The 16706-nt window shown below is 43.7% G+C and overlaps 1 protein-coding gene across 3 annotated transcripts in view; it reads right to left on the reverse strand.

Annotated features, from left to right (window-relative positions):
- Positions 1 to 16706, reverse strand: part of EPSTI1 (epithelial stromal interaction 1) — a 69754-nt gene that overhangs the window by 7658 nt on the left and 45390 nt on the right. For all 3 annotated transcript variants that reach the window (XM_075918961.2, XM_014574196.4, XM_006124393.5), the window contains 3 exons: positions 12822 to 12905; positions 2197 to 2270; positions 643 to 748 (listed from right to left, as the gene is read on the reverse strand). In XM_075918961.2, the coding sequence (XP_075775076.2) occupies positions 643 to 748; positions 2197 to 2270; positions 12822 to 12905 (264 nt within the window). The remainder of the gene's footprint in view (positions 1 to 642; positions 749 to 2196; positions 2271 to 12821; positions 12906 to 16706) is intronic.

Here is a 16706-nt window from a genome sequence, read left to right on the forward strand (position 1 = left end):
TGGTTCATTTAACTACAAGGGAGTAGTACAAATATTTTGGGATCATGTAAGAATGCCATTATGCAGAACTGTAGTCATATTCACATTTGATTAATGTGTGGATACAGGCTGGTATCTAATATTGTACATTTAGTGGATGACAGCAAAATTCCATGATTTTTTCTTCAAAAGTCATGCAGATGGTTTCATATTTTAAATTGGATACACGGTGTCTTTCTTGCCACAATTTTATGTGGAAAAATGAACAGCTGTATCTTTGATGTTCTATTTTTTCCCCTTCAAGAATGTTTTAAAAATGTTTACAACATTTCCAAAGTCTTTCATTTAGAATCTCTTAAACTTAATTTATTTTTGTTCTAAACTTAGGGAAGCAGAGAAAGTCTTGCACTCAAGGCAATCTAGTTCTGCAGAAAAGGCAGCTGTCATTTTTTATTTTGATAAGACTGTTATTCAGGATTTTTTTTCCCCCTCAAAAGCCACTATAGAACTTACAGTAATCATCCTGGCAGACAGCCCATCAGACTAAGCAGAACACTAAAAGAATGATATCTGGAGAGTCAGTAGTTCTATTAAACACACACACACACACACACTTACTTCCTTGATTTCATTTTTGGGACTTTGAAAGATTGTGTCACTCACCCAGCTGTCACCACCAAAACAATCCATATTTTGAAAACGTCCAGATTGATGAACGCCACTTGGTTGACTTTGGCTTTGTAGTCGGTCCAGAAAAGCATTATTTACTCTTGAAAACGAAGGGGAAACAACATTAATAGAGGTTTGTTTAGAGATTAATAAAACTTTAAAATGTATTATATGAATTCTGTGAATGGCTTTTGCTGCTTAAAAATCAACTGTGAACCCTTTTGCTTAGTTAAAACCCATAGTGAATAATAAAAACCACAACAGTAGTCCACTGTATATATTTTCCAATTCACTGTGTGGACACTCAGCCATAAGATTGCTATCAATAGTTTATAGAATGAGTCATTCCCTATAGCTTCAGGGGGTAGCTGAGTTAGTCTGTACAGAAAAAAAAAGCCACAACAAATGGCCTAGTAGCACTTTATAGACTAACAAAACATGCAGATGGTATCATGAGCTTTCGTGGGCACAGCCCACTTCTTCAGATGACCGGAGTTATAAGTTTAGGATGTGCAGACCCAAAATAAATAGGAGAAGAGAAGAGGAGGGGGGTGGGAGAGAGGGAATCAGTAAGTGTATGAAGATTGGGTAGTTAAAACGAAGCAGATAAGAATCAAAGTCAATTGATAGTATCCTTCCTGACATAGGAGTCTACACAAAGAGCTGTTTGCACTTTCATTGGCTGTCAAGATGGTAGTGCCCCCAACCAACCTTCATCATGACTGAATCCATTAGCATGTGAATTTGAATTAAGAGATCATCCACAAAATCAGTTCATAAGCTAATGGACTCAACCAGTGATTAAGGTTGGTTGGGGGCACTCACAGAACTCTTGTAGCTATGACAGATGCATTAAATAATTCAGGAAAATGCAACTATTCACATACTGTGCTCATCATACCAGTGCTGTATGATGTATCATACCATATTATTTCTTCATGACACTGTAAAAGCCATTTCAGATGTGTCTGAGGGCATGTCTACACTAGGAAATTTTAAAATAAGTTATTTCAAAATATTTCCCAAAATATTGCAAAATAGCATGTCCACACTACAGGGAAGCCTTGAAATTAGTCCGAGGCAGGCTCCCTTAATGTGGACGTGTGACCTTGATTAGAGCCCCAGGAAGCACTGGGGAGTAATAACTACTCCCCAAAGACATTCAGAGTGATTTCAATATAGCAGCAATGGAGCATCCACACTATTATTCCTTGTGGAACGCACAGTTCTCTGAAAATCTAGGCCTTAGAGTAAAATAATCAGATTTCCCTCCACATGCATCCTGAAAGATCAATTCTGTCTTCAGACAAATGGGTACATAAAAAAACCCTTTTGAAGAAAGTTGCTGCACTTGTGCACAATTAGGTAAAAACTGAGTATACATGAGTTGCAATAATTCATCCCATTGGCTTGTCAGAGTGCAAGGTTGATGCTAAAGATGTTCCTTAGAGCATCCTTAACAGAATAGCACAAGATTGTAGTTTCCTGAAGGCTTCTAGACAGGAATTCAATTGAAGCAATTTCTTCTGTTTTCTCCATAAACTTTACCTCCTCTGTTCATTCTGATGCATTTTTGTTTTTTCATCCTCTTCTTGCTTTTGTCTCAGTTCCAATAATTCACCCTGGGAACGATAAAAGCAAACCCCCAAATTAGTGTTTTAATTAACTTATTCAGAAAGCAAACCCAATTAATTACACAAGATATTAACTTCAACTAGTGCACGATTGCCAAATTTTTACTTAATTTTAGTTCCTCTGGAAAGTTTTATTTGCCATACACAACCGCACCCAAGAAATGAATTCAGTTTCCTCTTCAGTCTGTTACCAGACAAAAGGGGATTGTGCCTTCTTGCCAAAAGAGAAGTTGGGAGGCAGAAGAAGAAGAGATTTTGACAACTAAACTCAGATTTAGAAGGATCTACCAGAGGCAGTTGTCATGCATGTGGAAGGTCTTTACCTCCACCCTCAGTGGTGGTCACAAAGACCACCGCTGCCTCCTGACTCAAGTCTGAAGTGGAATGTGCGACTATGCCACAAGAAAGAAACAAACAAGCTTTGGAGAGCCCTGCGGCTCTCCCTCAGCCCCACCCTCTCCCACTGTATGGCTCTGCTTTCCCACTGACTTCCTGTGGAGGAGCTTCCAATGGTTCATCATCCATGGGAGGATGCCACCAAGTATGCTCTCCTCCTTCCTATTCCTCCTCTGGCCTTGATCCACAAGGTTTGCTTCGCCTCTGCTTGCAGAAGTGGAGGGGAGAATAGGGCACTTTACAACCCATTTGTTGGCTTTGAAACTACCTCTGTCCATTTTTATCGATACAGAGCCTGGGGGAATTTTATTTATGTACGTTTCTTAATTGCATACTACTATCCTTGTCACCTTTGGTGCCACCCTTATCCTGTTTGCCATAAAACTGGCCTTGCTGAAGTCAGACATCTCGTTACGAAGAATACCTGGCATTAGAGAGTCCATAGCAACTATGCAAATATGCTCATTCAATTTATTCTTATCTTGCGGTAGTGTCTGTGGATATTTAGTTATACCAAACTGAACAGAACTGTAGAGCTGGATCCTGCTGCCCTTCTGTTCAGTAATCCTAAATTATGCAAAGTATTTTCAGTGATGTCAGAGGAGCTGTTCCCAGGAGTATAGCTTACCTCCGAAAAGGACTGCAAAACTGGACCCTTTTAAAGTATAAGCAGCAGTTTGAGTGCACTCAATCACACCAGGAAATGCTTTCCACAACAACATTAAATTTATGCAGAATGGGTGATGCAGGATGGTTTGAGCATCCTGGGAGCTCCAGACACTTTCCAGAGCTAAGTTGTCATGTCTTGGTGCTCTCATCTCTACCAGGAAAGGGATGTAGTAGAGCCATTGTGAGATGATGCACAGCCTCACTATCTTCCCTACCAGCATTACACTGTGGTGCTTTGCTGGGCCCCAAGGTTACCTGCCAGCTACCTATGTGTTTCCTTATCACCTCTGTATCCTCTTGGGAGTTTTTCAACTCCCAGAATGCTGAAATGAGCCTCTGGGGACTAAAATAATCCTTGCAGAGCCTCCAGACACCACTGACTAGCCAGCTTAGAGTTTGGGGTGGGGACTAAATAGTCTGGAAACTCTTTCAAAACATCTGACAGGAAACTGTAGAGAGTTTGCTGGGCCAGTGAGGAACAAGAGCCGCTCAGTAGCTTAGAAGGGATGGACAGGCTCAGATAGAGAGACTAGCATTAGGAATTTTCACTTCTGGACCTGAGAGAAACATAAAATTGCTTAAAGGAGTCTGGGCTTAGCTCCCAGCCCCCACAAAAGGGAGCACTGAACTGCTGCGTGACCTAGTGTGTACTGAGCAGTGTTGGAACTGCCAAGGCCAACTGGTTCTCAGGAAGGAGGAGAACCAATCCAGCTCTACCTACTGAGAACCAGCCAAGACCTGCACAGGACTCTGGGGAAGGGCTGTCTGCTGGCTCCTTGTTCAATAAGGGGTGAAGATACTAAAAGAGGTTCTCTTACATTTTCTTTAAGCTAGCCAACATTTTCAGCACAGTTGCACCCATATCTGGGCTCACACCCATCTCTGGACTCTCACACTTTCCAGATAGGTGGAAAAGTGCCAGTGAAGGAGCCTGTGGGATTGGGGTGGTACAGTTGTGAATGTGGGGAGGTAGGGAATGTGTTGTATTAACTTTAGTGGCTAACCTTCTCTCTTTCCCTCTTCAGAGCTTCTATTCCCCGTCTCCAATAAAACTCCTTTGTTATACTATAATTTTGGGAGTGTAGCATGTCTTATGTTAGAGTTTCTCTTACTGTCATTTGTCTCATGCACTGGGTTATTAGTAATGATATTATTAATAATTATACAACACAGCACTCATTAAGATAGCTGCATTAGTTATTTCCCCAAGGGAAAACACCCTAGTTTCCTGAGCACATACAGGTGTCATCCTGAGTGGATGTCACAACACAGGTATCACAACAGGTATCACAACACAGGACCCAACCCATATGTCACTACACTTAGCAATTACTAGCTGAAGTTGTTGGAAGGAAGCACTAGCGTATGACCATTGTACTTGCTCCCAATTTTTTTTTTTTTTTTTTTTTTTTTTTTTTTTTTAAAGGGTTACAGTGATGTGACCCTATGATTTTGTTTGTCAGGGTAGTCAGCATGGACATCAACATTTAATCTTTTAGCTCTTATTCATGCACTGCCAAGTATTGACTAGGTGTGCTGGTCAGCCTCATGACTGCTAATGTTAACCAAAGGAATGTCAGTTCTCTGTAACTTGTTCCCAAGTGGCTGGGGTCAGTATGTGTCCATGTTGTGCAGTGCAACATGCCATCTCTGCCAGCTAACTTACTAATGTTAGGGCTCTCACACCATTACAAGTACAGTCAATGGGAAAGGACACGACTAACTTGTGCCACTGATAAAATTCTCACAGAAAATGTAACTACTCTGTAAATTTTCCATAGTAACACAGGACCAATAAAGCTGGAATATGAACTAGCATGATGAATTTTATAGAAGGGTTCAGTAGCCAAAATGAACTATAGGATAAACTAAAAACCAATTTAAGTAGAACATTAATACAAAAAAAAAAATACACCCTTTGCAGTAAATAATATAATCAATCACTAACAGGATAATGTGTTACGAATCACTGTTTGTCTAGCCCTAGAAGAAAAGCAAGATTAAGAAATAAAAGCCAAGCTCCATTTTTACTTTTAAAATAACTGTTCAACCTGAAAATTAAAATCAGAGTATCTGATTGTTTAATATTTGACTTTTAATGGCATTCATTAGAATTCTGCAATATCTATACCTTAAGAAATATATTCAGTACATAATACTGTGTTTAAAATACCCCGGAAAACATTATAAATCAAGCAATACATATTAAAACCTACTTCTCCCCAAAAATTAACCAACAAAAGCCTATACATTTAATAGCTCTATTGCACTAGAAGGTGTGCACAAAAATAGAATTTACAATTACATTAATAAAATATTACTTTGAAGTGGCAAGGAGTGAACATAAATCTGAGGGACAATTATCGGAGCTTTACAAATCTGTATGCTTTAGAATGTTTGCAAAATACCTATTGAGCAGATTAATATACGAACAGTAGCTACTGAGGCCAAGAGTATTTTGGTACTACGAATCTGTGATGGATAGAAGGGGTGCTGGCTAGCACTCGGTGACTAAAGGGTTAAATTCGGTAGCTAAGAGGGTTGGCAGGGAGCAAGGAGAATGAATGGGATACAGTGCTGAAACCTGAATTGAGGTAACATACCTGCCTGCTCTCTTTGTGTAAGTTCTAAGTTAGAAACTGGAGAAAGCAAGATGAAGTAATCAGACAATTACCATGTCTACAAGGAGTATTGGGCAAGGATATGGACTGGGCCTTGAAGTACGGATCAGTACGCATCGTGAGTAGATGGAGAAATGTATGTTTAGTTATGATCCGGGTACAGGCAGTCCCCAGGTTATGTACAAGATAGGGACTGTAGGTTTGTTCTTAAGTTGAATCTGTATGTACGTCGGAACTGGCGTCCAGATTCAGCCGCTGCTGAAACTGATCAGTTTCAACAGCGGCTGAATCTGGACGCCAGTTCTGACTTACATACAGATTCAACTTAAGAACCCCAGGCTCCGCGGCTTTGCTCTGCTGTGCTCCCCGTACCCCTGGTCTGCAGACCAGGAGGACGGGGAGCAAAGAGGCGGAACACGCGGGCAGTGGACAGCTCCGCTTTGCTCAACATCACCTTGGTCTGCAGAGCAAAGACGCATCTGGGCTGTCCGCTGCCCGCGTGTTCCGCCGCTTTGCTTCCTCTCCCTGGTCTGCTGGAGACCAGGGAGAGGGAGGGCCCCGCTCGTAACTGCGGATCCAACATAAGTCGGATCTGTGTAACTCGGGGACTGCCTGTATTTATTTTGTTGTTTGGTTAAGTTTCTCAGTCTGGATTTCATAGGCATACTGCAAAATACCACTAGAGACTCTTTAGCCCTTGCTCAACCAAGCTTACAGAATGCTCAGCAAGAGCAGACCTGGTATGATAAACATGCCAGAGAATGTTCCTTCAAGGTAGGTGAGCAAGTCATGGTCTTGAAGGTGCTCTAGGCCAAAAAGATGGAAGCATCCCGGAATGGACCGTTCATGTTCCGAGAGTGCACAAGAGAAATTAGTTACCCTCATAGCATTCCCAGACCTTAACCTTAAGCTTAAGGTATACTATGTTAATTCTCTACAGCCCTTTTATTCATGAGAATTCAAGGTTCTTCAGTTCACAGCCCACAAAGACAATACCGAGTGGCCTAGAGGAGCCTATCACGACAGGAAAGGCAAGGGTGGCATTGAAGAGGTAACCCTCTCCATGAGCCTGGGCCATGAGTAGCAACAACAGATCCAGGAACTGTGCATCAGTTTCACACTGATGTTTTCAGCCAACCCAGAAGGACTCAACGGGCTTACCACTCCATTAACACAGGTCAGGCTCACAATCAGAGCCCAGCCCTACTGGATGGCCCCTTCAGCCAAAGCAGCTATAGAGAAGGAGATCGAGGACATGTTAGAGATGGGTGTAATTCACCTCTCTGAAAGTTCATGGGACCTCCAGTCCTCTAATTTTTTCTTCCAGTTAAAGTGGACCGAGAAGTGTCATGAAGCTTTTAAGCAGCTTAAGGCTGCTCTTATATCTCACCCGGTCCTAAGGGCCCCAGACCATGACAAATCTTTCTTCATCACCATGGACACATCAGAATGTAGTGTTGGGGCAGTTTTGATGCAAACAGGGTCTGATCAACAATTCCACCTGTTGCGTTCCTCAGGAAAAGATTCTGAGAAGGAAAGCCACTGGTCTGTTTCAGAGAAGGAATACTACACCATTGTATATGGTCTAGACAAGCTGCAACCTTATATTTGGGGACAACATTTTTACCTGCAGACTAACCAACCATTCTGCTCTACAATGGCTGCACACTGTCAAAGAGATTAACAAGAAACCCCTTTGGTGGAGTTTGGCTCGCCAAGACTTGAATTTACAACACATTTCAGGAGCGTCTAAAAGTGGCTGGTGCACTCTCCCATGAAGGTTTCCCAGACTAAGCTAGTAAAACTCTCTCTATATATATAGAAATAATGTATCCCATGTAGGGAGGGGAATCCTGTTTGGTTCTTTGTGCATACAATAGTAAACTTAGTTAATGTATACACCCACACTATGTTCTATCCTAGACCTTCAAGAAGAAATCCCAGGCAGTGTGGACCAACCTATTCAGCACCATCTGTGACTTGGGGTGAGAGAGATGGATAGGAGCAGGGTTGGCAGGGAGTGAGGAGAACCAATGGATCCAGTGCTGAAATTTGAATTGAGGTAATATACCTGCCTGCTCTCTTTGGCTACACTGCTCACTTATTTCGAAATAACAAAGTGCACATCTACACAGCAAGTCTGTTATTTCCAAGTTATTTAAAAATAACGGGTTTCTTACTCTGACTTCTTGTTTTGGGGGTGGTCTTCTTTCTCCCAGGAGGAAGGATCGTGGGTCCCCTGGGCTGTCTGAGTCCGCAACTCACTCCACAAAATTGGCCACATCAGCAATCAGACCCCTCCCTGTGGTGCTGGACAGCCCAGCTGCTAGAGTCTATAAACCAAAATCCAAGACTGGCCCTTTAATGCAGGGCTGGACAGCACACTGGCCAGAGTCACTGGGGGGACGGGGAGAAAAAGGGGAGGCTATGCCCCAGTAGGGGGACCTGGACCCACCCTATTCCATCAGGTCCTGATCCAGAGCTCTGTGAGTGGCAGAACAGTCCACCACTCCCTAGGCCAGGAATCTGACCAAACCATGCTGAGGATCTCGGGGTGGGAGAGGCTGCTCCTGCACTCCCTGGGCTGCTTTCTACCAGATCCATTGGGTAGACATCCCATGTAGCTACCATGTTCTCTAGCTCTTCAGGGGCCACATATCCCTAGGAATCTGCTGGGGTTGTGTTCCTGCCATCACCAGGGCCTGCACCATTCTCAGATTGAGCAGTGGGCTGCTGCTGCTCAGGAGCTCTAAAAAGAGATCCTTCTCTTCCAGCTGCCAGCCAGACTGAGCCTCTTCCCAGGCTTTTATACCAGGGCTACAGTCTGAGCATGCCCGGCAGGGCTGCGGGGACAGGGCTACTCCAGCCAGGGCAGCCTGGTTAAACCCTGCTTCTTCAGTGCGGGGCTGGTACATCCAGTCACACTTCTGTAACCCTCGTTTCACGAGGAGTAAGGGAAGGAGGAAGAGTGTTCTTCCTTCAACTTCCTGCTGCATAGACAGTGCCAAAAGCCCAATTCAGCTATTTCAACTTCAGCTACACAATTAACATGGCTGAAGTTGTGTGCCTTAATTCAGCGTTAACCTGCAGTGTAGACAAACCCTTAGGGTGAGTTCTAAGTTAGGAAACCCTTAGGGGGAGTTCTAAGTTAGGAGCTGGCTGAAGGAAGCATGACGGAGCGATCAGACAATTACCATGCCTATAAGGAATACTGAGCATGGGAATGGACTACGTCTTGGAGTACAGATCAGTATGGATCATGAGTAGAGCGAGAAATGTACGTTTAATCAGGATATTTATTTGTTTTGTTGTGTGGTTGAACTTAGTGTTAATTCTATGTGCCTTCCCTCCCCCATTCACCATATTTAAGCTGAAGCCCAAGACTACCACCTTTCTTTGTGATTTAATCGATCTTCTCAGTAGCTCTGTTAACACCTAGCAACCAAGTATGCTTTGTCTTTTTTTAAGAGGCTGATTTGATAGTGCGCGCGCATGTGTGTGCGTGTACGTACACACACGTACAGAAGGGTCAGCTATCAAGATTGCAGTTTGTTTCCTTTAGTGTTTTTTTCCCTCCTTTTTTCAAGATCTCTTGTGGCAAAAGAGCTTGGGGTACCCATTGGGAAGAAGTTCAAGTGTTTCTTCCTAGTTTTCAGGGTTTTAATTCACTTGATGGTGGCAACCTCTCCTCCAGTGCCAGTGAATCTGTGACTCTGGGGAGTTTTTGTAAGCAGAGCCAACAGAGGCAAGGTATTTTTAAGGTCGTGTGGGCCCCCTAACCTTCTGCACTCTGTATAATGTTTGACATTTAATGGCATTCATTAGAATTCTGCACTATCTATACCTTTAGAAATATATTCAGTACATCATACTGTGTTTAAAGTGCCCTGGAAAAACCATTTTAAATCAAGCAATACATATTAAAACCTACTACTCCCAAAAAATTAACTGTCAAAAACCCATAAATTTAATAGTTCTATTGCACCAGAAGGTGTGCACAAGAACAAAATTTATAATTACATTAATAAAAATCTTAGTTTGAAGAGGCAGGGAGTGAACATAAATCTGAGGGACCGTTATTATCAGAGCTTTAAAAATATGTATGCTTTAGAATAGGTTTACAAAATACTTGTTAGTATGTTAATCTGCCCAATAACAGCTACTGAGGCCAAGAGTACTTTGTATCAAAACAAAAACCTTGCATACAATCCATAATCTCTTAGCAAGAAATAGAAATCAGTAAATTATTGAGTTTGATTTGCTGGTTAAGAGATTTTACCTTAGAAGTGACATCCCCTCAGGGTGCCTTAGGCCAACCTTTATTAGTGCTCTGCCCTATGCTAGTTTGAAATGAAAAACCCTATGTCTTTATGGAACAATTTACAGTTCCATAGTTAGATACATGCCCATAACATCTGAAATTCCGTAAGTTTTTTTTTTTTTTTTTTTTTTAAATAAAGGAGAGATGGAGGGGAGGAGAACCCAGAGAATTTTAGGACAGTCATGCTGACTTCGATACCAAGAAAGATACTAGAACAAGTTATTAAATAATCACTCTGTTCAAACCTACATGGGAGAAGTTATTTGCTCTTTATCAATCTGTATTGGCCATATCAAATCCATTTTTCTTTTTTGACAGGGTAACTGGCCTAGTGGATTGAAAGGAGAGGATGAGTGCATAGGATGTGATCTCTCAGGACTTTAAAAATGGGACTGCCAGTAACCTAACATTCTCAAATACAACTAGCAAAATATGGTCCAGATGAAATTATTGTAAGATGGGTGGTCTTTCAACCAGTTGTGCATTCCCAAAGAGTTGTTATCAATCGTATCTTGTTTGGGGCACCACACATTAAGATATATGTGAAGAAACTGGACAGTCTAAAGGAGGAGAACTAAAGTAAGTTTGGAAACCATGACCTATAAGAAAAGGTTGAAAAATTTAGGCACATTTAGTCTAGAGAATAAAATGCTGAAGGGGAACATAAGCCTTCAATTATGTAAAACATTGCTCTAAAGAAAATGGTGATCAATTGTCCTCTAGTTTCACCAAGGGGAAGAAAAGAAATAATTGGCTTAGTTTGGAGCAAGGGTAATTTAAGTTAGATATTACAACAAGTTTTCCAACTATAAGGATGTTTAATAACTGGAACAGTTTATTTTGGGAGGCTGCTGAACAAAGATTAAGAACAAATTGGACAGACAACTGTCAGGAACGATCTAGTGTATTTAATTCTGCCTCAGCCCTAAAATAGGCCCAAGACCTCTCTTCGCTTTTGGGATTAGGAATTAAGAACAGAAGCCCGTCCTTCTTAAAGGCTGTGGAACCTTTTCTATTGCTTCCAGAAGAAGGGGAGAATGAACCTCTTTGTGAGTGAAGTCCCTTACGAGTAATGAGATAGTGAGAGATCTGGAAATAAACTGGAGAGTGTATCACACTTCTACAGTGCTCAGACTCAGTTTGTGGTGGTACAGGACCAAGCATTGAAGAAACTGGAAAAAGCATTTTGCAAATAGAGGGGGGAAAAGGGATCTAGCATCCTGGGAAATGGATGGTAGTCTTGAGATTCCGATCAAAACACCTGCTAAGCATGCTGTGGATATGGATATATACAGTGCTCTTTTTGTAAGAAAAAGGGTACTGGTACTCTGGGGTAATATTGCTGAGCAAACCCCCCCCCCCCCCCCCCCCCCACACACAGAGTGCACTGGGGGCTGAAATTCAGTCATGGCCCCTTTAAGAGCCACAGTGCTGCACTGGGAGCCAGAGAAAACAGAAAAAAGAAAAAAAAACGCCGCACATCCCAAGCAGGCTTCTGTCAGGAGCCGCGCCATCCCAGGAAAACAGGTGCCGGTATGTGCGGTAGAAATCCCATTCCTTTTCTGTGGGCTGGGAAAATAGGTGACGGTACGCCATTCCAAAAAAAAGCACAGTGCCATCACACACACAAAAAACAAAACAAAACAAAAAAAAAGCACTGTATGTATGTATCCATCTCCCCCACTCCCACCCCTACCCCCCCTCCACACAGCATTTTTGCAGAGGTAGAAGGAGAACGTGGCCAACACATCATACCTCTATTCTTCAGCCCCAACAGGACCTGTGGAGAAAGTTCTACTGGTGGGATTGCTGTGGCCTGAAGTGCTTCCTGGAAGGGGCTGTAGCATATTTTATTTAGCACTCATGCGGGAGCCCAGAGGGCTGCAGTCAGAAGCCCCCCATGCATGGAAACTGCTAAAGCCAAGGAGTCTATTGCTACAGCTTTTTCTCGCTAGTGAATGAGGGGAAACTCCCTAGCACCTTCTACTAGCAAGTGTTTCAAATTATGAACAAAGTCCTACACATTAGAAAGACATTTGCCTGTGAGTTTTTCAATCCTGATTTACAATCTCAAGTTGAAACTTATCTACCTTACCAAACAGAACCAACTTTGGGTTACCTGATTGGGTAGTTGACCCTCAGTGCTCATGTCTTTTCTCCTCATTGGCAGCAGAGACTACTGAGAGATCCAGGAGGTGTGGGAGATGAATGGAAGGGGAAGGAACTCATAACCCTGCAGTTGCACATATTTGTGCTTGATTCTTTTAGAAGTGTGCAGTGGAAGGGATCTGTCACAGCACCTTAATGGTGTTATACAATTTAAAATGCAGAAAGAAAAAAAAAATATAAGCCAATAGTTCAGAGCCAACTAGCTGGAAACTTTGTAGATGCTTCAAACAGTATTTGAACTCTGCAGCTCTGCCGATTTAAGATTGCTCTCAAGTACTTTTCCTGAGCACACAGGGTGCTCATGCGCTACCGTAATATTTTTAAACAGGTTAATTGTTATTTTAAAAACAATTAACATGTTACCTTCCTCCGTTGTTCTGCTTTCATTTCCTGTAGTCTTCTGTTTTCATCCTCCCGGAGGCTTTGCTTATAAGTATGGCTTCTAGTCTATTGCCAAGCAGAACATAAAAGACAGCATATTAATAGACGATCCTACTCTCAATCTTTACACAGTCGACAGAACAAATTGAAGACATTTCTGATTAATTAAGGAGAGATTCATCTTAGTTTAAAAACCAGACATAAGGCTCTTTTGCCTATGCCACTCATTTAAATGTTTACATACACGGTTTCTTTAGGGCTGTATATTAAAATAGGGACAAAAGCAACTCCAACATTTTATTACTATGAGAAAAATCCACCACTTGGAAGTAAATTTGCATACCTTTCACAGTTCAATTGCTAGGGTGGCTTATTCTCCATAGAGACTTTGCCTGCAGTGTTGTGGTTCAGACAACTCTGGGGGATTGTTTGAATGGGAGAAGTCTATGAACTACATCTGAAATCATTAACAAGTGACCTGATTCTGCAACCCTTACTTATAAAATAGTCTTAATGCATTTTCTCATCATTTACAGTTATTTGGGATCTACCAGCTCATTAACTATGACCTAAGTTTTTACCTTGAGCAGGGACTGTGCCCTCATTTGTGTGGCTCTCTCATACTCGGCATATTATATTAAAACTAACAGCTTAGTATAAAAAATGGGAATGGCCATCATATAACTTGACTTTAACAAAGGCTTTGCTAGAACTGTACACAAAAGATTCTCAAAGGAATTTGATAATGATCAAATGATGGATCAAATGATGCCACTCAATGTTGGGTGCAGTTTGCTAAAAAGGCTGAATGGAGATAGCTGTTAACAACAGATCAGTCTTGGACCTGTTAGATGTGTCCAGGGAGACTCATTTGGGGCCCAATATTATTTATTGCTTTCAGTAATGACTTGAAGGGTTGTGTGGAGAATATGTTAATCAAGTTGGAGGACAAAAATTTAGATGGGATCGTTAGCACTTTGGAAGACTGGATTAAATTAATTATGATAATTAATCCACTTAGGAAGGGGGGGAAATCTGTTTCACACATGCTAAATGGGAAGTGATGGTCTAGGAATGGGCCCATATGCAAGGGGGGTGTGAAGGGTGCGAACACCCCTCCCAAATCCCCCAAGAGAGAAGTGGCTCTGCAGCTGCTTTCCTGGTGGTCTACAGTTTGAACTCAGTCTGCCTCCTTCCCCCTTGCAGCAGGGAGCCCATGCTGGCACTCCAGCCTTGCCCTCCCTCCCGCCCCCCCACATGCAGTTGGAGTGCCAGCGCCGGTTTCCCACTGGAGGAAGGGGAGAAGAAGCCCTGAGCCTTGCAGTGTGATCCAGTTTGCGGGGAATAAGCACTCCCCTCCCAGGGGGGCAGCAGTGCACAGGTGCGCTGCCAGGAGACTTCCCCTGCAATCCCATTGACCAGAGTTTGGACAATGGAAGCAGCAGTAGGCAGTGCCTGGGACCAGCACGAGGTGGAGAGGCAAAGAAGTGCCCCACTACCTCCTCATGCCCAGCCTCTCACTCACACACGAGATCTTACACCCTCAGCCCACTCTCGCACCCTCTCCCCTGGCCAGATATACCCTACCCAACGCTTGCTCATCTTCCACCTGGCCAGACCTTGCATCCTCACCCCCTCCTGTTCCCCAGCTCCAATCCAGACCTTGCATCCCCATTCATCTAGCTGGTAGCCCCGTCCCACACACTGAACTACCCCATTTTTGTCCCAACCCCAGAGCCTAAGGGGAGGTCCACAAAATCCAGAACCCCAAGAAAGTAAATCTGGCCTCTGGGAAGCCCTGAACCTCAGTCCTCCCAATGGGGCCAGAGCACCAGAGGAGTGAAGTGTCTCAGTTGAGGGGTTTTGGAGAGGTTCCCTCCCACCCCCCGCCATCCCCCTAGAGAAGTGGGTCACAATAGCTATTAGAAGTTTGCCACCCCTGACAGCTACCGTTTGATGGGCAACTGGTTCGGTGTGGGGAAGTCCATCATCAGGGCCCACCTCATGGAGGTAAGGCACTCTCGGGCTGCAGTCCCTGCATGGGGGGAGGGTCCTGGAAAAGGGGGACCCTAGAGAAACAGGGGATTAAGGGAGTGGGGGAAGCACAATCCCCAAGGGTGGATGGCACAATTCCCCTTACAGTCCTGCTGCTGGGGGCGGGGGCTCATAGGGGGTGGTCCCTAGGGTGCTGGAGGGCATGGGAAGGGGACAGGCACATGCCACTGTGCATCATGGGGAATGTGACCCACCCCCGGTGCCATGTTTAATGAAGCCATACACCAGCCACCTGGACCCCAGGAGGGACCAATTTAATGACCACCGGAACTGGGCCAGGAATCAGGTCAAGTGCGCCTTTGGCTGCCTCAAGGTGTATTTCCGGTGCCTCTTGACCCATGTCGACGTGGGGGAGCACAACATCCCCGAGGTTGTGTCAGCATATTGTGTCCTCCATGACATTGTAGAGACGAAGGGGGAGGCCTTCCTCCTGGGGTGGGAGGCAGACACCGGCCACAAGGGGAGACCCTTTGAGCAGCCACCGACAGCTGCCATTCAACAGGCTCATCAGGCCGGGGTCCACATCCCAGAGGCCCTGAAGTAGAGGTTCTCTGAAGGACCCCAGTAACTCTCCCCAAAGCCTCCCCCCTAGAGGTCTCTGTCTTGCTGCCCTAGCCCTTCCCCACCACAATCCCTCCCTTTGCCTCTTCCCTGACCTCTCAATAAAGACACCTACTTGATTTTGAACAAGATGAATTCTATATTGATCTTTCAATAACAGCTGGAGAGGAAGAGGGGGGCTCATAACCAGAAGAGAGAGGAGAAAGAGCTCCTTTGGAAAAGGCATTACTCCTCGTAGAAAGAGGTGTACTGCGGTCAGAAGAAACCCTCTGTTCAATTTACTTTTGGACGAACGCGATTGCCATGTGCACGTAACTCAAGTTTTGTTGGAAAAATGGCTGTTTTTAACTGACAAATCTCTGTAGTGTAGACATTCCCTGGAAATACACTAGAGCCTTACAGAGTAACTGAAGCAAGACTAAAGCCAAAAGGGAGAGAAAAATTCTTTTTCCTTCTTAGTAGCAGACACTTAAGATTCAGCAGATATTAAAGTCTCTATGGCATACGAGATATTCAGTAAAAGCTTTTAAGCTTTTGCTAACTCTAGAATACATAGCAACCAGATGTAATCTCTGCGCACAGTTGTCACCCTAACTGTAATCTAGGCATGCAATCTGCCAACAGGGCAAATGCTTCCAGAAGTGGGTCAGGCAAAACAGCTAAGTGCATGCCATGAAAAGAGCTTGAGGAGGGTAAGAATGGTTGCTCTGAATAGTTCTTGTTGTGTATCAGCCAGCCACCTGTATTCAAGCAGTGATATTATGAGAGAAGATATCTACCCAAGTTAATTTTGGAAACAATCTTCAGGGAGACAGTGCAGAGTAGACTTTACTCCTAGGACTAAATTTTTAAAGTAACTCAGCATCTAGCAGCTCCCACTATGCACCTAAATGAGACAGCCAGGTTTTCAAAAGGGCTTAGCAACCAGAAGGTTTAGTTGCTCTAAGTGAGAGCTGCTGCAGGATGGGTAGATCTGTTTCAGTTACAACAGCGATGGGCAACCTCAGAGCTCATGGGCCACATGGACTGTTGCGACTCTAGCGCTACATCTACACTGACAGCTTCTCGGGCAAGAGCAGCTGTTCTTGTGCAAAAACTTGCAGAGCATCTACACAGCACGCGCGTTCTTGTGCAAGTAAACTTACAGTCTAGCGTTGTTAAACAGAGCTTCTTCCGGAAGAGTTATTCCTCTCCCCAGGAGGAATAAGCCCTGTTGCGCAAGAGCTCTTCCACAAGAGGGCGGTGTAGACA

Source organism: Pelodiscus sinensis, chromosome 1 (genome assembly GCF_052426305.1).
Source record: "Pelodiscus sinensis isolate ZL-2025 chromosome 1, ASM5242630v1, whole genome shotgun sequence".
Taxonomy (NCBI): domain Eukaryota; kingdom Metazoa; phylum Chordata; order Testudines; family Trionychidae; genus Pelodiscus; species Pelodiscus sinensis.